At 36.8% G+C, this 21,762-nt stretch overlaps 2 protein-coding genes across 2 annotated transcripts; one reads left to right on the forward strand and one right to left on the reverse strand.

Annotated features, from left to right (window-relative positions):
* Nucleotides 1-10,683: 10,683 nt before the first annotated feature.
* LOC127083096 (uncharacterized) lies at nucleotides 10,684-11,434 on the forward strand. The gene is made up of 4 exons (XM_051023333.1): nucleotides 10,684-10,837; nucleotides 10,928-10,997; nucleotides 11,105-11,200; nucleotides 11,297-11,434. Exons 1-4 carry the CDS (start codon nucleotides 10,749-10,751, stop codon nucleotides 11,387-11,389), a joined length of 348 nt encoding a protein of 115 aa, XP_050879290.1. The 5' UTR covers nucleotides 10,684-10,748; the 3' UTR covers nucleotides 11,390-11,434.
* A 6,339-nt stretch (nucleotides 11,435-17,773) lies between these two features.
* Nucleotides 17,774-19,524, reverse strand: LOC127083097 (signal peptidase complex subunit 1). The gene is made up of 2 exons (XM_051023334.1): nucleotides 19,334-19,524; nucleotides 17,774-18,207 (listed from the first exon to the last, which is right to left on the reverse strand). The coding sequence occupies exon 2, from the start codon at nucleotides 18,205-18,207 to the stop codon at nucleotides 17,926-17,928; it is 282 nt and encodes a 93-aa protein (XP_050879291.1). The 5' UTR covers nucleotides 19,334-19,524; the 3' UTR covers nucleotides 17,774-17,925.
* Between the last annotated feature and the right edge of the window lie 2,238 nt (nucleotides 19,525-21,762).

Genomic DNA, 21,762 nt, shown 5'->3' on the forward strand with positions numbered 1-21,762 from the left:
CACACTCCATGTGTATGTTTTTTAGAGATCCTTTCACATCGATGAAAGCCGGCAAAAATATTGTATTCAATTGGCCGGAAAAAGACTCCGAGGATTTCGATCCTTTTTGTGCAACAAATTTCTCAAGGATGAGGAAGGAAAATTTGTTGAAGGAGAACGGCCAATGAAGTATGCCGAGATTATTTCAGCCGATGAATGGGATAACTTTGTCGCCAAATGAAGAAACGAAAAATTCCATGTAATGTCTATTAATTATGGTATTATACAATTGTTAAGTTACTTGGTTCTAATATGCCTTAAACTTTTTTATCCAGGAAGTAAGCGACAAAAATAGGGAAAGGGCATCAAAACCCGCGTATCCGTACAAAAAAGGGCGTACGGGTTATGCACGGTTACAACAAAGAATTGTGAGTATATTCAAATGCTATGAGCTTATACATTGTCACAATATGTTATAATTGATGATCTTATAATCTAATTCAATGTGTAGCTAGCCGAGGAGAAAAGTGACGCAACATCTCTTCCGGAGCACGTATTATGGAAGGCTGCTCGGGTTGGGAAGGATGGGGTTGTCGTTGAAGCGGTCCAAAATGTTTATGACGAATGTGTAAGTATATGTAACATTATTTCTTTAATTATATCGAAAATTTTGTTAGACATATAATTCATTTTTAATCTCCTCTAATAATATTTCAGGAGACTTTATCCCAAACCGTACCTTCAACCGAGGTCCAGGATTGCAGGAGCGTACTTAGTCGAGTACTAAATGTTCCTGAGTATTCCGGTCTTGTGAGGGGTAAGGGTTTTGGTGTGACTCCGTCGTCATTTTATAAAAAACCAAAAACAAAAAATCCTACCAACAAAGAGGTGATGGAGACCTTGGCGGAGTTAAGGGCACAAGTACTCCAACTGCAAATCGAGAATGCAAGGTATAGAGAGGAAAGGTGCGCCTCTGAGGCAAAAGATACTAGTGACCGAGCTAGTATCAATTATCAACCGAAATTTCCCGAGGTAATTATATATGTTATTATGAAATTAAAATAACACTTTTTTACTTGACACATATACACGTTAACAATAACATTTATTATTGGTTTAGGGCATTCCACCTTGTCAGCTATATCTATCGTCACCAACTTATCGCATGGTTGGCAAGGGAAAAGTGCACAATACTTCGGGTGAATTACTTCACCATAATCCCCTCCCGGTGGGATTTATGAAAGTTTCGGTTGACCTTGTATTAGATACGGACGCCGTTCTACCATTACCTGACGTTGTTTCAGAGACAACGTTGATGCGAGATGCAGTCGGATCCTTTGTTGGTTGGCCGTCAGATCTAATTTTCCCTGATGCCGAGGTATATATGTTCTAAATGATTATGAATATTTAGTATTCACATTTCAATTCAGCTACAATTGTGATATTTAATCAATCCTTATTACATGGTAATGTTAGACTCCTACAAGACCCACACATAAAGTTGGTAAAGGGATTTCAAGACGCATCGAGTCGGTTGCATCTCAAAAAGAGGTACAAATATATATACTCATTGAATTATATACGCAACGATTCTGTTGCATCACAAAAAGTCATGATTTATTTTATATGAATTTTTAGGTTCCCGGTCGAAAGTTGAAAAGCGCTGCTAAGGATATTCCAACGACGTCCGGGACAAAATCTCAAATTATGATGCGTCTTGAGAAAATGGTGGATGAGTCCGATATTATGCACGGGACCATTCGTACTATAGATTTTGATGAAGGTGTTTTCGGAGCTGCTCATTTCGAAATAATTGGAAAGGAGGACTTCCAACAACTTTTTGAACACACCGAATTGGGCATCGCTGTCATTCATACATACATATGGTACTCCGATCAATCTATAATTTACTTAGTTGAACAATTTATTTACACATTTCAATGAGTAGTCTAATGTTTATTATGTTTCTATTTAAGGTATATGTATGTAACATTGATGCGGGAAAATGAATTGTGTAACCGTTTCAATTTTATTGCTGCTTCCCGTATCAACGCAACGTTAATAACGAAAAATCCAACATCCGTAAAGAATGATCTAGTTGATAGATTCATGGCGGCCGGCGATAATTGTAACACCCTTCTAAAATACCCCAAAAAATTTATTAAAATAATAAACATATAATCAGAGTAATAGTGCACCAAGGGTGTCACACAAACATTCCACACCATTTAAACAATATAACAATCATGCTCTTTTATTTAATTTAAATATAAAGTATTTGCACAATTACGCAGCGGATAGAGGTCAACTCAATCATGCAAAACATGTAACATCACATGTAATTTAGTTCAACAACAACAACAATAATAGTCAAAGTTTTCTCGCCCGATGTTACATCTATCAGAGCATGACCCACTAGGGAGACTACACTAGACTCCAAGCATTTGCTTCTACTCAACTCATTTCTCGTTACCTGAAAAATAGTTGTAAGGGTGAGTTCCTCAATCAATATAATAAGCATTATAAAACAACATGTAATGCCAAGTAATTAACACATCAATCACCCTAATTGCAATACACATTCAGTAATAGCTCATTGGCTTAAACATCATACTCAACATCAATATACAATACCAGTATAATCTCAAATCATACTTAACAACAACACAACACACGTATAATATTGGAACACATCCATTCATATTATACGCCATACATATTTTTATGCAATGAGACCCTACACATGCGGTACCGACTATTCTCGAACATATAGTTCAAGCTCACCGATCCCTCCAGATACGGCTACTAAGCTCACTAGTCCCACTCATTTGAGACCTAGTGACTCACTCACTAATTCCTCACCATGGGAATTAGCTACAGCCCCGAAGGCTAGACTATGCACACTAATCATCTAGTATGCAAACATCAACAACAAACCCACAATGGTTCACTCACTAATTCCTCACTATGGGAATTAGCTACAGCCCCGAAGGCTATGCCATGCATGCTAATCATCTAGCAATGCAACATCAACAATAATTCAAGAATAAACATATGCTCACACTCTGGGCCATACAACAGTCCATTCACACATACATGCATAATATACACATTCACAGCATCATGTACATCATTATACATCATCAATCTTTCATCACATAAGCATGTCAGATTATGCCAAACAACAACCACAATATTAGTACATTTCAATATTGCATATACTGCTCAAAACAGCGGGAATTTATCCCTATTACACCATAGGCAACATAGGCCAACCCTCAATTAGGTACACCACATTTAAAAACAATAATTTTTCACTCTGCAACAGTGTTAACCGGTTAACGCCCTGGGTTAACCGGTTAACGCAGGCAAAACTCACTTTCTGGCAAAACGCAACAGCGTTAACCGGTTAACGCCCTGGGTTAACCGGTTAACGCAGGCAAAAACTCAATATTTTCACATTTCAATACAGTGTTAACCGGTTAACACCCTGGGTTAACCGGTTAACGCAGACCAAACAACAATTCCTGCGCTAACACACGGCAGAATGCAGAATTCCGCCGTTGGAGAACTTCCGGACCTCCGATTCCGATTCCGTAAACAGCTATACGATCGGGAAAACATTACTCACACAAATACCGATTTAATTTCAACTTTCAGCACAGTTCATCCAACAACATTTCAACATTTACAAATCCCAATTAGGGTCAAATTAACGGCTTATCACTACCCATGACATATTATCCCAAAATACCCATTAATCGACGATAAACCCCCCCTTACCTTAACAATCCGGCGAATCTTTGAGCTTCAAGCCTTTCCGTTCTTCAACTTTTGCTCTTCAGCTCCTTTCTCCTCTTCTCTGCCCTTTTCCCTTTTCACGATTTTCTCTGTTTCCACGTGAAATGTTTTTACTCCCAATGGGACTTTTTCCTTAATTCCAACTTATATATATTTTCCAAATAATAATTATTATTCCAAAATAATAATAATTCAAAAATAATAATAATAATAAAATTTCCAATTATTTAATTAAATTAATAATTAAATTATTAACTCAATTCAAATAATTATTTTATTATTATCGGGGTGTTACAACTCTCCCCCACTAAAAGAGTTTTCGTCCTCGAAAACATACCTCAAGCGAACAACTCTGGATAAGACTCCTTCATCTTACTCTCCAGTTCCCACGTCACGTTGCCACCTGCTGGTCCTCCCCAAGCTACCTTCACCAAGGCAATCTCTTTACCCCGCAACTGCTTCAACTCTCGATCCTCGATCCTCATAGGTGATGTTTCAACAGTCAGGTTATCTCTCACCTGTACATCATCTGTTTGGACTACATGCGACGGATCATGAATGTACCTCCTCAACTGAGACACATGAAAAACTTCATGCAAATTCGCAAGCGACGGCGGTAAGGCGATACGATAGGCTACTTCTCCTATCCTCTCCAAAATCTGATAAGGACCAATAAATCGAGGTGTCAACTTCTTCGACTTCAAAGCTCGACCAACACCAGTTATCGGAGTGACGCGAAGAAACACATGATCTCCCTCTTGGAACTCAAGTGACTTCCTCCTCTTATCGTGATAACTCTTCTGACGACTCTGAGCAATTCTCGTCTTCTCCTGAATCATCTTAATCTTTTCCGTAGTTTGTTGAACAATCTCCGGTCCAACCACAGCACTCTCACCGGACTCATACCAACATAAAGGTGTCCGACATCTCCTACCATACAAAGCTTCAAACGGTGCCATACCAATGCTCGAATGAAAACTATTGTTGTAGGTGAACTCAATCAAAGGCAAATAACAATCCCAAGCACCTCCTTTTTCTAAAACACAAGCTCTCAAAAGATCCTCCAGTGACTGAATCGTCCTCTCAGTCTGACCATCAGTCTGCGGGTGATATGCAGAACTCAATCTCAGTTTAGTTCCCAAAGCCTTCTGCAAACCTTCCCAGAACTTCGATGTAAATCTAGGATCTCTGTCCGAAACAATACTAGACGGAATACCATGCAAACTTACAATCTTCTCAATATACAACTCGGCTAATCTCTCTAACGGATAATCCATTCTGATCGGAATGAAATGAGCCGACTTTGTCAATCTGTCAACAATCACCCAAATGGCTTCAAAATTCTTATTTGTCCTCGGCAACCCAGAAACAAAATCCATACTGATACTATCCCACTTCCACTCTGGAATAGCCAACGGTTGCATTAGCCCAGACGGCTTCTGATGCTCAATCTTTGACTTCTGACAAGTCAAACAAGAATAAACAAAACTCGCAATTTCTCTTTTCATTCCCGGCCACCAAAATAACTTTTTCAAATCATGATACATCTTCGTAGCTCCAGGATGAATACTCAGGCCACTACGATGTCCTTCTTCAAGAATACTCTTCTTAAGTTCGATAACATCCGGAATACACACCCGGTTACCAAATTTCAAAACACCATTCTCATCAACTCTGAATTCACCACCTCGACCTTGATTCACTAAAGTCAACTTATCAACCAAAAGCATATCGGATTTCTGACCCTCTCTGATCTCATCCAGAATACCACTCGTTAACTTCAACATTCCCAATTTAACACTATTGTGAGTACTCTCACACACCAAACTCAAGTCTCTAAACTGTTCGATTAAATCCAATTCCTTAACCATTAACATAGACATATGTAATGATTTCCGACTCAATGCATCAGCCACTATATTTGCTTTACCCGGATGGTAATTCAAACCAAAATCATAATCCTTCAGAAACTCTAACCATCTCCTCTGTCTCATATTCAGCTCTTTCTGATCAAACAAATACTTTAAACTTTTATGGTCACTGAAAACCTCAAATCTTGACCCGTACAAATAATGCCTCCACAACTTCAGAACGAAAACCACAGCTGCCAACTCTAAATCATGCGTCGGGTAGTTCCTCTCATGAACCCTCAGCTGTCTCGAAGCATAAGCTATAACCTGCTTATTCTGCATCAACACACCACCCAAGCCCAACAATGAAGCATCACAGTAAACCTCAAATGATTCCGACGGACTCGGTAATATCAGAATAGGAGCAGTAGTTAACCTTCTCTTTAACTCTTGGAAACCTTCTGCACATTTTGAGTCCCAAACAAACGCTTGCCCCTTTCTAGTCAACATCGTCAACGGTAACGCCAACTTAGAAAATCCCTCAATGAACTTCCTATAATAACCAGCCAAACCAAGGAAACTTCGAATCTCAGCAACAGACTTCGGAGCTTCCCACTTTGATACCGCTTCTATCTTAGAAGGATCAACAGCAACACCACCTCTTGAAATCACATGACCAAGAAAACTAACTTCTTCTAACCAAAATTCACACTTAGACAGTTTAGCAAATAACTGCTTTTCTCGCAGCACTCCTAAAACCACTCTCAAATGCTCAGCATGCTCTTCTTCAGATTTCGAATACACCAAAATGTCATCGATAAACACCACAACAAACTGATCCAAGTACGGATGGAAAATCCTATTCATGTACTCCATAAATACTCCAGGCGCATTAGTCACACCAAAAGGCATTACAGAATACTCATAATGTCCATACCTCGTTCTGAAAGCAGTCTTCTGAATATCCTCAGTTTTCACACGTATCTGATGATACCCAGATCTCAAATCTATCTTGCTGAACACACTCGCACCAACCAACTGATCCATCAAATCATCAATCCTCGGCAAAGGATACCGATTCTTGATCGTCACTTTATTCAGTTGCCTGTAGTCCACACACAACCTCATAGTACCTTCCTTCTTCTTAACCAACAACACTGGTGCACCCCACGGTGACACACTTGGACGAATAAACTTCTTATCCAACAAATCTTCCAACTGACTTTTCAATCCAGCTAACTCAACAGCAGACATACGGTACGGAGCCATCGATATCGGTCTAGTACCAGGTACCAATTCAATCGAGAACTCAACTTCACGCTCTGGCGGTAACTCATTCACTTCTTCCGGAAACACATCAGGAAAGTCACACACCACTGCTAGATCACGAATCACTAGTTTATCTTTAGCCTCTAAAGTTGCCAACAGCATAAACAACTCTGCCCCATCTGCCACTTCCTCATTCACCTGCCTGGCTGATAGAAACAGACTCTGCCCTTCCTCAGTCTCAGGAAATATCACCGTCTTATCAAAACAGTTGATATAAACTCGGTTAAACACCAACCAGTTCATACCCAAGATAACGTCAATCTGCACTAATGGAAGACACACAAGGTCTATCCCAAAATCTCTACCAAAAATATTCAAAGGACAACTCAAACAAACCGAAGTAGTAGTCACTGAACCCTTTGCAGGAGTATCAATCACCATACTTCCACGCATCTCAGATATCTCTAACTTAAGCTTCACAGCACAATCCACAGATATAAAAGAATGAGTAGCACCTGTGTCAATAATAGCTATAAGAGGAAAGCCATTAATATAACACGTACCTCTGATCAAACGATCATCTGCAGAAGTCTCAGAACCCGATAAAGCAAAGACCTTGCCTCCTGACTGATTCTCTTTCTTCGGCTTAGGACACTGTGGACTGATATGACCCAACTCTCCACAGTTGAAACAAGTTACAGTCTTCAATCGGCACTCTGCAGCCAAGTGACCACCTTTCCCACACTTGAAACACTTCATCTCAGCACTGGTACACTCATGAACACGATGTCCAGCCCGACCACATCTATAACACTTAGCAGGAGCACTAGAGTCTCCCCCACTAAGCCTCTTCATCCCACTCTGCTTCTGAAAACCTTTGCCAGCTGCATACGGTTTTCCACGATCCATCTGATTCTTACCCTTCCTATCAACCCTCTGCTGATAGCTCTCTGCTCTAGCCTTGGAATCCTGTTCAAAAATTCTGCAACAGTCAACCAAGTCAGAAAACACCCTGATCCTCTGATATCCAATAGCTTGTTTGATCTCAGGACGCAACCCGTTCTCAAACTTCACACATTTCGAAAATTCTCCAGCAGCCTCATTATAGGGAGTATAGTACTTTGACAGCTCGGTGAACTTCGCAGCATACTCAGTAACCGACCTGTTACCCTGCTTCAATTCCAAAAACTCTATCTCTTTCTTTCCTCTGACATCTTCTGGAAAATACTTTCTCAGGAACCTTTCCCTGAACACAGCCCAAGTGATCTCAGTATTCCCAGCAGATTCCAACTCAGTGCGGGTAGCAACCCACCAATCATCAGCTTCCTCTGACAGCATATGTGTACCGAACCTGACCTTCTGGTTATCAGCACACTCAGTTACTCTGAAGATCCTCTCGATCTCCTTCAACCACTTCTGAGCACCATCTGGATCGTATGCTCCCTTGAACATTGGAGGATTGTTCTTCTGGAACTCACTCAGTTGACGAGCAGCTCCCATTCCTACAACATTTGGATTCCCCCCAAGTACTCCAGCCAGCATACCCAGAGCCTCAGCAATCGCAGCATCATCTCTACCTCTTCCAGCCATCTCTATTCTGAAAACCCAACAAACTAAAACAATAAGTACTGATAGGGTTACACAACACCTATCCCGTACAGAGAAAACAGAATAATTACGACTCGACACGACCGACTATGCTCTGATACCACTAATGTAACACCCTTCTAAAATACCCCAAAAAATTTATTAAAATAATAAACATATAATCAGAGTAATAGTGCACCAAGGGTGTCACACAAACATTCCACACCATTTAAACAATATAACAATCATGCTCTTTTATTTAATTTAAATATAAAGTATTTGCACAATTACGCAGCGGATAGAGGTCAACTCAATCATGCAAAACATGTAACATCACATGTAATTTAGTTCAACAACAACAACAATAATAGTCAAAGTTTTCCCGCCCGATGTTACATCTATCAGAGCATGACCCACTAGGGAGACTACACTAGACTCCAAGCATTTGCTTCTACTCAACTCATTTCTCGTTACCTGAAAAATAGTTGTAAGGGTGAGTTCCTCAATCAATATAATAAGCATTATAAAACAACATGTAATGCCAAGTAATTAACACATCAATCACCCTAATTGCAATACACATTCAGTAATAGCTCATTGGCTTAAACATCATACTCAACATCAATATACAATACCAGTATAATCTCAAATCATACTTAACAACAACACAACACACGTATAATATTGGAACACATCCATTCATATTATACGCCATACATATTTTTATGCAATGAGACCCTACACATGCGGTACCGACTATTCTCGAACATATAGTTCAAGCTCACCGATCCCTCCAGATACGGCTACTAAGCTCACTAGTCCCACTCATTTGAGACCTAGTGACTCACTCACTAATTCCTCACCATGGGAATTAGCTACAGCCCCGAAGGCTAGACTATGCACACTAATCATCTAGTATGCAAACATCAACAACAAACCCACAATGGTTCACTCACTAATTCCTCACTATGGGAATTAGCTACAGCCCCGAAGGCTATGCCATGCATGCTAATCATCTAGCAATGCAACATCAACAATAATTCAAGAATAAACATATGCTCACACTCTGGGCCATACAACAGTCCATTCACACATACATGCATAATATACACATTCACAGCATCATGTACATCATTATACATCATCAATCTTTCATCACATAAGCATGTCAGATTATGCCAAACAACAACCACAATATTAGTACATTTCAATATTGCATATACTGCTCAAAACAGCGGGAATTTATCCCTATTACACCATAGGCAACATAGGCCAACCCTCAATTAGGTACACCACATTTAAAAACAATAATTTTTCACTCTGCAACAGTGTTAACCGGTTAACGCCCTGGGTTAACCGGTTAACGCAGGCAAAACTCACTTTCTGGCAAAACGCAACAGCGTTAACCGGTTAACGCCCTGGGTTAACCGGTTAACGCAGGCAAAAACTCAATATTTTCACATTTCAATACAGTGTTAACCGGTTAACACCCTGGGTTAACCGGTTAACGCAGACCAAACAACAATTCCTGCGCTAACACACGGCAGAATGCAGAATTCCGCCGTTGGAGAACTTCCGGACCTCCGATTCCGATTCCGTAAACAGCTATACGATCGGGAAAACATTACTCACACAAATACCGATTTAATTTCAACTTTCAGCACAGTTCATCCAACAACATTTCAACATTTACAAATCCCAATTAGGGTCAAATTAACGGCTTATCACTACCCATGACATATTATCCCAAAATACCCATTAATCGACGATAAACCCCCCCTTACCTTAACAATCCGGCGAATCTTTGAGCTTCAAGCCTTTCCGTTCTTCAACTTTTGCTCTTCAGCTCCTTTCTCCTCTTCTCTGCCCTTTTCCCTTTTCACGATTTTCTCTGTTTCCACGTGAAATGTTTTTACTCCCAATGGGACTTTTTCCTTAATTCCAACTTATATATATTTTCCAAATAATAATTATTATTCCAAAATAATAATAATTCAAAAATAATAATAATAATAAAATTTCCAATTATTTAATTAAATTAATAATTAAATTATTAACTCAATTCAAATAATTATTTTATTATTATCGGGGTGTTACAATAATACTACACCCAGTTTGTATTTTTTACCGTTTAATTCTGGCAACGGGTTAGATTTTCTTTCTAATAATTTCATTCTAATCTATGTATATCTTTTACGTAGAAAATTTTCATTCATCTAAATTTTTGTTTTATTTTACAGTGGTCACTGGGTGTTGGTTGCTATGGATCTTTCGAGACTAATAGTGTATTATCTCGATTCTTTATCGGGTGATTGGAGTAAATATCCGAATATGAAGAAGACGGTTGACGCGTAAGTGAAATTCCCCTAAATATTCGTGTGTATTTGTATATTTAATTATGTCTGTCAGATTGATCTCAATATACGTTTTTATTTTGTTAGGGCAATAATAAAATTTAGAACGAAAAAGAATTACCGCAATAGGAAGGACATTACCTGGATCAGAGTTCAGGTATATATTAAGTATCTTATTTTTGCTTATAATAGTGTTTGTTTTTTTGCTTATACTAGTGTTTGTAAGAAATTAACTATATATATATTGTTTGTTTTTCTGTGTAGTGTCCTCAGCAAAATAATTCGGTCGATTGCGGATTTTTTGTATTGAGATTTATGAGAGACATCATTGCGTTGAATCGTATAGACATCCCAAAAATGGTATGGAATAATAACTTAGAGTTTATTTTAATATTATCGGATATTTCATCTAATTTGTTACTAAATCATGAATATGTTTTATTCTCTTAATTGTAGTACTTTGAGGAATACAAATCTTACTCAAGAGCAAATTTGGATGAAATGAAGGATGAATTGTGTCAATTCATTGTTGATCAAAGAATCATATAGCTAGGTTGTATATTGTTGTACATATATGTATGGAATGTTGTTGTTGTATGATGTTGTTGTATATATGTTGTATATTGTTGTTGTACTTTTATTAAATCATGAATATGTTGTTGTATATTGTTGATCAAAGAATCATATATTAATGTTGTATATATGGAGGATTAATGTTGTATATAAATGGATTCATGTTGTATATATCAATGGATTAATGGTGTATAACATTGGATTAAAGGATGAAATCAATATGAATTTTACATTTTTGCAGCATGCGAACAGGTTACCAATTAAATATCCACTGTTTTTCAAACAAATTTTTTTAAAATAACTAACACTTTAGAGGGCGCTTTTTGTAGGAAGCGCCCTCTAAACACTTTACATTGACAACTTTAGAGGGCGCTTTGTCCAGAAAGCGCCCTCTAAACACTTTACATTGACAACTTTAGAGGGCGCTTTTTCCTGAAAGCGCCCTCTAAACACTTTACATTGACAACTTTAGAGGGCGCTTTTTCCTGAAAGCGCCCTCTAAACACTTTACATTGACAACTTTAGAGGGCGCTTTTTCCTGAAAGCGCCCTCTAAGGTGTCCCTTTATGGACCACTTCAGAGGGCGTTTTTTTCTGAAAGCGCACTATAATGTGGCCCTTAAAGGGCCACTTTAGACAGCTCTTTCTCCAGGAAAACAAAGCGCTGTCTTTACCTATGCCAGCGCCACTTTAGAGGGCGCTTAAAAGCGCTGTTATAGGCCAAAATAAGCGCCCTCTTTTCCCTTATTTGGCGTAGTGTATATACAAATGTACTCCATAACTGACTCATTAGAACTAACTACACGCTCCTGATCCATACCACCGGACAAGAGCACACAAAAACTGGACCGAAGCCCGTAAATTATGATGCATGACTCTCATCAACATGCATTATGACAAAAAGATTCACCAAAAGGATCCTCAAACACATCTCATCATTTATGCATCACATCATATATCATACACACAAAAAAATACATGTCACAACATTAATAAACAACAACCAACAACAGCAACTCAACAAATGTACATTCATAAGCATTTATTCATGTTACTTCCCCAACACAACATATCATCATCATATAACCATATCGATTCATTAATCGATCACACAACTTAGCACAAACACTAACATACTAGGTACATAATTATAATAAAAATAGCTAATCAATATTCACCGTATGATAGCTTTGTGTATTAGCTTTCTAACACTTCAAATTGTGCCTCAATCCGAATCACAAAACTCAAGTTACGACGAAAATAGTTGGAAATAAAAAATCAGCATTTTTGGAAAACACAACAGCTGTAACCGGTTACACCAAAATCCGTAACCGGTTAAAGTCAAGAAAATTTCAAAAAGAAACTCATTAGTTCAGTTGTAGCCGGTTACACCAACGCGGTAACCGGTTACCACTGTACATGGACGGAAAAAATAAACGCAATTTTCATTGTTGGAGGCCTTTTGGACCTTCGATTTCGATTCTGTAAAAATCTATGATCTCAGAATTTGACATACTACACTTATTCAGTGATTAAAACATAAATTTTACAATATAACACATATTGACATCAACAAAATCATTCGATCTCATTAATTCATGTTTACCCCAAACCTTCTGAGCCCTAAAAAATGATAGAAAACATTTAACATCTCAAAACAGAAAGTAATGCACATGTAGGCATATGAGTTTCATCATCAAAACAACCAATAACATCAAAACATCATATAAATTCATAATTAATCACATCTCAATTTCTCTAAAGAGAGTAAGAACCTCTCATCTCTACCTCGTCATACAAAACACCTAGATTGGTAGCCCTTTCTCCCCCCTTACCTTAGATCTACAACAATTGATGATGATTTATACAGCCTTTATGAGTTCTCTCCTCAATTTCCTAGTTTGCTCATCTTCCCCTCTTTTGCCTCTTTTCTACATGTCTGAAGTTTTTCTAAAAACCTAGGTCTTTCTCTACTTTTAGAATATATACTCCCTCACCACTTTGTCTAATTATGAAGTTTGTCCAACTCAATAATAGCTTCTCTATTTTTGCCCCTTATTTCTTTCAAATCTCACAAATGGATCAATTCCATCATTTTATTATTTAATTAGTTAACTCAAATAAAAGTACTATTTATTCTAATGATTAATTTCTAAACAATTATTCCAAAGTCTTACTCCCTCTATACCTCTACTCAAGGACACTTACCCCCAAAATCACACAGCAAATAAATTGAAACACCAATTAATCAAATAAAGTTCTAAATTATTCAATTAAATTAGTTAATCGAATTCGAGGTGTTACAACTCTTCCCCACTTGAAAGAATTTTCATCCTCGAAAATTACCTGAAGGAAATAGAGTCAGATACGACTCTCTCATCTGACTCTCTAGCTTCCAAGTTATGCTTCCACCAGCTGGTCCTCTTCACACTACCTCCACCAAGGCAATATCTATACCATGCAATTGTTTCACTTCTCGATCCTCTATCCGCATGGGCGATGTCTCCAAAGCCATGTTCTCTCTCACCCGTATATCATCCATTTGGATCACATGAGACGAATTCGGAATGTATCTCCTCAACTAAGACACATGAAACACATCATGAAGATTAGTAAGCGTCGGTGGCAAAGCAATCTGATAGGCCACCTCTCTTATCTTCTGCAAGATTTGGTATGGACCAACAAAATGTGGCATGAGCTTGCGAGACTTCAAGGCTCGACCAACACTGGTTATTGGGGTAACCCTCAAAAACACATGGTCCCCCTCTTGAAACTCAAGTGCCTTTCTCCTCTTATCATGATAACTCTTATGAAGACTCTGTGAAGTTTTCATCTTCTCTTGGATCATATTGATCTTCTTAAAAGTTTGTTACATAATCTCAAGTCCAATTACTGCACTCTCACCGGATTCGTACCAACACAGAGATGTATTACACCTCCTATCATACAACGCCTCAAACGGGGTCATCCCAATACTCGAATAGAAACTGTTATTGTAAGTGAACTCAATCAGCAACGAGTAGTTATCCCAATCACTTCCTTGTTCTAGCATACAAACCCTCAACCTATCCTCCAAGGATTGGATAGTCCTCTTTGTTTACCCATCAGTCTGTGAGTGATAAGTGAAACTCAACTTTAGCTTAGTACCCAAGGCTTCTTGCAAACTCTTCCAAAACCTTGACGTGAACCTCAGATCTCTATCTGATACAATGCTTGACGAAATACCATGCAAACTAATAATCTTCTCAATATACATCTCAGCTAACTTCTATAAGGTATATTTGATCCCGATCGGTATGAAATGAGCTAATTTAGTCAGCCTATCAACAATCACCCAAATAGAATCACATCCCTACGTCGTCTTCGGTAAACATGTTACGCAATCCATGGAAATGTTATCCCACTTCCACTTTGGAATACTCAAAGGTTGCATACGGTCTCTGATGTTCAATCTTCGACTTCTGACAAGTCAAACAAGCAAAGACAAATTCAACTACTTCCTTTTTCATTCCTGGCCACCAAAGTAATTTCTTTAAGTCCTGATACATCTTAGTGCCACCAAGATGAATACTCAATCCACTTTTGTGACCCTCTTAAATAATACTCTTCTTAAGCTCAGGCACATCTGGTACACAAACCCTGTCTCTAAACCTCATCACGCCATTCTCATCAGTTCTAAAGTCGTCACGCTTATTCTGATTGATTAACACAAGTCGGTCAACCAATCTCACATTGGTCTTCTGACCCTCTTTGATCTCTTCAAGAATGTCACTCGTCAGCTTCAACATGCCCAACTTCACACTATTAAGGATCTCTTCACATACTAAACTCATGTCTCTGAATTGCTCAATCAACTTTAGCTCTCAAACCATCAACATTGTTATCTGTAAAGATTTCTTGCACAACGCGTCGGTTACAATGTTATCCTTATCAGGATTGTAATTCAAGTAAAAATTATACTTTTTCAGAAACTCGAGTCATCTCCTCTGCCTCATATTCAATTCCTTCTGATCAAATAAATATTTCAAACTCTTGTGATCACTTAACACTTCAAATATGGAGCCAAACAGATAATGCCTCCAAATCTTCAACAAGAATACCACTACGGCCAACTCACGATCATGCGTAGAATAATTTCTTTTATGAACTCTCAACTGCCTCGAAGCATAAGCCACAACCTGACCATTCTGCATCAACACACCTCCTAGACCCATCTTTAAAGCATCACAATATACAACAAAGGATTCACTTGGATTCGGCAAAATCAAAACAGGAGTGGACGCCAACTTCTTCTTGAGTTCTTAGAAACTCTCTTCACAATGCACATCCCAAACATAGGCTTGATCTTTCGAGTCAACTAAGTCAACGACAATGCTAACTTCGAAAAACTTCCAATGAACTTCCTGTAGTAACCAGCCAATCCAAGAAACCTTTTAATCTCAGTGACATACTTCAGAGTCTCCCATTGTAACACATCATTTATCTTCGATGGATCCATGGCTATACCAACACTAGAAATCACATGACCAAGGAAACTCACTTCTCTTAACCAGAACTCGCACTTGGAAAACTTTGCGTACAACTGTTTCTATTTCAATGTCTACAATATAGTTCCAAATGTTCCACATGTTCTTCATCATACTACGAGTATATCAGAATGTCATATATAAACACAACCACAAACTTGTCTAAATAGGGATGAAATATTCTATTAATGTATTCCATGAACGCTTCATGCGCATTAGACACCCTGAACGACATTACCGAGTACTCGTTGTGACCATACCTCGTTCTGAAAGCAGTCTTTGGAATATCTTCAGGCTTCACACGAATCTGATGATAACCCGAACGCAAATCTATCTTGCTAAAAACATAAGCACCTACCAACTGATCCATCAAATCATCAATCCTCGGAAGTGGACACTTGTCCTTAATAGTTACTTTGTTCAACTGTCGGTAGTCCACACATAGCCTCATATTATCGTATTTCTTCTTCACTAACAACACTGACGCACCCCACGACGAAACACTCGGACGAACAAATTTCTTCTCAAGCAGATCTTCCAGTTGCTTCTTCAATGCACCCAGCTCTTAAGCAGACATCCTATAAGGATCCATGATCAATCAATACTCGCTTCATATCCCAATCATCACATTGCACCGTGATAACCATGATATCATTGATATGAGGAAGAATGTGGATGTAATCTTTGTTGGAGAAAGTAATTTTGAACGTTGGCTCTTTCTGCATGGTTTCCTTGGAGTTGGCGAGTATGACTTTTGTTGTCAAAACTTATCTGACATATTTTATACGAGGAGAATTGTATTCTTTTCACGCCTGCGAACCTAATAACAATGGTGTTTATAGTAATATTATAATCTTGTTTTTGCATCCTCCGAGAGAAGGTGATGAAAACGACGGATGATTAATGATGAGTGTGGCTCAGGTCAATTTTACTGGAGCGTCAATTATGTTTGCTAAAAGTATAATGTATGACGACCCCTTGTGTTGTAAGACTGTCATAGATTTTTAATATTGTTATGATGTTAGAGCAAGTTAACACATGGATGGCGAGAAGCTCTTCCCGGGTGAATCAAATCTTTTTTTTCTCAACCTAACTCATCTCTCAAGAGCATGGAAAATAGGTAGTTATTCCCTCATTCTTTTGTGTATGTCATCTTTGACTATCTTTCATGTCATTATTGAATGTGGACACGTTCTTCCCACACTTTTGCAAACGGCAAGCAATCAAATCAAAGAGCACTCGTTATGATAAATAGGCGATGACTAGGGGACATGCTTTAGTCTAAAGCATGTCCACTTACTACTCTTGGAGAGTATTACGTCGCCTTCTATGTACTCCTTACAAATATACCACATAGAGTAATCTTTCTTCTCAATTTTGGAGGAAAACCACTGTTTTGGAACTTAGTCTTTCCCTCTTACTATTTTATTTCTTAAAAGTTTCAAGTCAAACAAACAAAACCTTAGTAAATCAAAAAACCAACAGAATAAAAGAGAGAACAGAAGAAAACTTGTATCACGCGAAATTTTTAATCTACACTGAATAAGCAACAAAACTAAGTTTTAGAATTCTTAAAATTATTAACATGTCATCTTATGAAATAGGTTAGCCTTGACTCTAACTCCAATAGACTATGAAATTATAACTATGATGTGATTAGATAATATTTTGCAAAATACAGATTGATCGAGTGGAAAAGCAGCTTTTTGGCTTTTAATCAAATCAACATTTGAAATTCAAAATTAATTTTTTTAACACAATTGTAACACCAAAACCATGGTTTAGATCAACGATACAACATTCAAGGTAGAAAGGCAAGAGAAAAGACAAATTCATAACTAAAACAGAAAATTGCTACTATTTTTGCAGTCCAAGAAAGTAAAGTACATTGTAAATTTTGTAATATTATCCAGTAAAGGGGAAAGCATGATTTTGTCAAAGCATGGAATTTTAACTAAAATACCAGAACTAACATGTGTTCTTTACCCTACTTCTTAATGGGTTTCTTCTTCGAATTCACAATTGGAGATGGTTGTGGCTTTGGGTGCTTTTCTACCTCACTTGGATCCAACCACTTGAGAGGATGGCGGTTGAAAAACGGCCAATTCGGAACAGTCACCAATGTGGTGAGAACCACACCACCAGCATATATGAGGATCATCGTCTGGAAAGAAGCCGTAAGGTATCCCGTGCCAAATGCAATCACAGCAAACGCAAGCAACATTATCTGCATTAGCTTCTCTGCTAGGTTTTGCCCTTGCCAATCCATCTAATGAAGCAAAAAGTTAAGAAAAAACACTGAGCAACCACCCTAGAAGTCAATGCAGCAACAACATTAACAACAACCATCACCATTAAAACTTCGCTGCTAAGTTCTAATCTAACCATTTCTATAAAAAATAAAAATAAAAACTCCACAACAAAATCAGATGAAAATATTGAAGCCATCCAAAGGGCTAGATATCTCATTCTCCTCGGTAATAACATAAGAATTTTTCATATCTCTACTTTTACTATTTTATACTCTATTAATTTCCAAGCCAAACATGAAGATCTTATAGAGAAAAAAGTACAGTTTATTATCCATAGCCCTTGACAAATGATGTATATGTAAAAATGAGGATGAATGATTGATTTCTGATCGAAAACAACTGTGACATTGCATAGACTCAAAACATACAACAAAATGCCACAAAAGCCTCACAACCTATGAAACACGGAAACAGACACTAACATAACACCGACACCGACACTAACACGTCGACACCAATAAACTTTGAAAAAATACTTAATTCCAACATTGGCGTATGACCGTGTCAGATTATCTGCTTAATACAATATTTGAAAAAACCTTCAAATTAGTCTCTCCAACCTATAAATATATACTAGTCCTTAAAATGTACGAAATTTGTCAATTTAAACCTAAAGAATATGAAAATCCATCAATCTAATCCGTAACATCTTAATATCAGAATTACATTGATGGATTTTTATATATTTTAGGGACTATTTATACTTATAGTTAGTGACTGAATTGATGAGACAGTGATATTTGGGGGAGCTAAATTGACGGTTTATTACACAATATTTGGTGCAGAGCAAAACAAAAACTAAATTATACTCAAAACCTAAAATTCATAAAGGGATCGATTAGATTCATACGATCTTCAACAACACACGCCTGTAACATGAAATCCCTAATTCCCAATATAACCAACACAAGAAATTGAAGCTAAATAAAACCCCTAAATTTTCAAAATGGGGTTTGTTGACGAAGAAATTGAAGCTATATTAATGAGGACTAGTGATTCTTCGCCGCACAAAAACAAACCCGTTTTTGGCAGAAGAAGAATTGGGACGATAGTTTTGAAATTGAAGAGAAAGAAGTGTGTTACCTTTGGAAGAGAGAAACTTGAAGTGAGATGGAGAAGGTGAGTTGAATTGATCAAATGCAGAAAAATTTATGCGAGCAGTGAGTACCTTGTGGGTTATGGCAAAAGAGGTTTTATGCTTCGACGAGATGAAGTTCTTGTACTGGTGACGTGGTTGCACCAATAATAATAAGAGAAAAAAAGAACGAATAGTATTTTTTAGACTTTTGGTCCAATCAATATAAATTATTTCTAAAAATCTATAATATGGTGAAAAAAAAATTTAAAAGCAAAATACATACACAATAAAATATCATAGATCAATTTCGAATCTTTTAAAGACTCACATATAATAATAAGAGGGTTTACAATTTAATAATATTAATATTTGTTAATTTAATTAAGTCTTATAAATAACTCAACTATTTTTTTTTACATATCAAAATTAACCATTGTAAACTATTAATATCGATAATCGTTTTTGTTAACACCAAAGAATGAATTTTTTTTAGTGTTGTTAGTATAAAAGTAGTGACCTTCGTACGAACATTCCGTACGATATGTCAAGCGAGAGAACTTTAGAATTGTGATTTGTAATGAATGATGATCGGGTCTATCTTTTGAGACAAGTATATATAGCTCTCCTTGTACCTAGCTCTTGAGGAGGTATATATAGCTCTCCTTTACAAATGATGATCTGGCCTAGACGGGTATGTATAGTTTTCCTTAACCTACTAAGACGTATAGAGTCTTAAGGTTATTTCCTCTTACATGATTTGTCTGACTGCGCTCCATCAGCAATCTTACTTGATGACTCATTTATGAAAATGTATCACGATGTTGCGACTTTTTCCACGTGACGAGTACTGGATATAACTCGTCTAAGATTGTAGAATCCTAATTTTTCATATCTTAAATAATATATCTAATTATATTTGAGATTTTAACATCGCTAATTATTACAAACTAAACATTGAAACTAAACAGCTATAATAATTAATTTATCAATTAATTATTCTTTATTTTATTATTAATATTATTATTCAATTTGAATATCATCGTTTTATTTTACAAACTAAACTTTGAAATTAGTCATTTAAATACTTATTTTGAAGTTAATTAATTATCCATATTATTTTTTATTATTATTATTTTTGTTATTTTTGTTATTATATTACTTGATGTTATTTTATTTGAATATCACCATTTTACCCTGCAAATTAATCTTAAGAAAAAATAGTAAATAAAATAACCTTAAACTAATAAATGTATTAAATAATTATCCTTGTTGTTATTATTATTATTATACTTATCTTTTCATTTTATAAAAGAAATATATATTTTACTTTTCTACTAATATCCTACATAATCTTATGTCATGAAATAGTAGGAAATCAAGCTTCCATACATTTCTCACCAACTATTTTCACAAAGTCATATTAGAACATCTATGGAAACTATTCATGTAAGACTTGTAAATATTTGATAAAGACATATTTATTAACAAGAGTTGAAAAGTTAGAAAGCATGGGCAAAAGAAGATATATTTATATTATTTTAATATCTTACAACTAGTCTAAATAGGGGTCTTTCTCACCCCATTTTCATTCATTCATTCACAAATCATTTTTCTTTATTTCTTTCCTTCTCTAGTTTCTTCATATATCAATATTAGTTTTAGTTGTCAAAGTTTTCACGGTGTCGGTTTGTAGCTTTTAGAGTTATTTTTGGGTCAAAGTTCTTCTAAAGTTTTAAAGGAGTCTGATACGTCAACGTTCTGCCTAAATCATTTTCATAAGTAATCGGTTCTGGGAAAACATCGGAGATAACGCTCGTGGACTTTCAACAATGCTCAACAATAAAAGGTGGGGGCAAGGTCTCGTATACGTTGGGACGGTTAGCGTAAAATAGCTTAATATATATGTGTGTAGTGGTGACCCAAGCCCTACTAGCGATAAATAAGTAAGGAAAGCCTATTCTCGAATAATGATTTTCCCAAATCACTAAGCAAGGTTACGCCGGTCTTAATTATTTATCATAAGAATGATCTATGACAATTTGAGGTTGTATTGTGCTTGCATTGTTTGATTAATTATCTAATTATTTATTTTATTTATACTTAAATGATTGTGATTGATAGACTAAGAAAAAGATCTATTAAGGAGAGAAACAACAACATTGATTAGATATTAAGTGTTAGATCCCCAATAAAAGAACGGAAGTTGGATACATTTAGTAGATGTATTCGGTTGGGTTTTGGCTAAGGAAAAGACTTGGTCGACTATGTCCTTTACGGTCCACCTCTCTTACCTGGGAAGCCAACCATACATTATTCACTGTATAAGACATTTAATGGATTCGGCACTCAATCGAAGTATCTAGATAATAAGTATGACCTGAAAAGTTGATACGATATTTCCCAAATATTAACTTAATAATTATGGTTGAGAGTT

This window comes from Lathyrus oleraceus, chromosome 5 (assembly GCF_024323335.1).
Source record: "Lathyrus oleraceus cultivar Zhongwan6 chromosome 5, CAAS_Psat_ZW6_1.0, whole genome shotgun sequence".
Classification (NCBI taxonomy): Eukaryota; Viridiplantae; Streptophyta; class Magnoliopsida; order Fabales; family Fabaceae; genus Lathyrus; species Lathyrus oleraceus.

Excerpts from the sequence above, each read along its gene's own strand:
- LOC127083096 (XM_051023333.1), top strand. The coding sequence starts at position 10,749 with ATGGATCTTTCGAGACTAATAGTGTATTATCTCGATTCTTTATCGGGT. Across the intron at positions 10,838-10,927 it reads ATGAAGAAGACGGTTGACGC|GGCAATAATAAAATTTAGAA; the intron begins GTAAGTGAAATT and ends TTATTTTGTTAG. Across the intron at positions 11,201-11,296 it reads GTATAGACATCCCAAAAATG|TACTTTGAGGAATACAAATC; the intron begins GTATGGAATAAT and ends TCTTAATTGTAG.
- LOC127083097 (XM_051023334.1), bottom strand. The coding sequence starts at position 18,207 with ATGGATTGGCAAGGGCAAAACCTAGCAGAGAAGCTAATGCAGATAATG.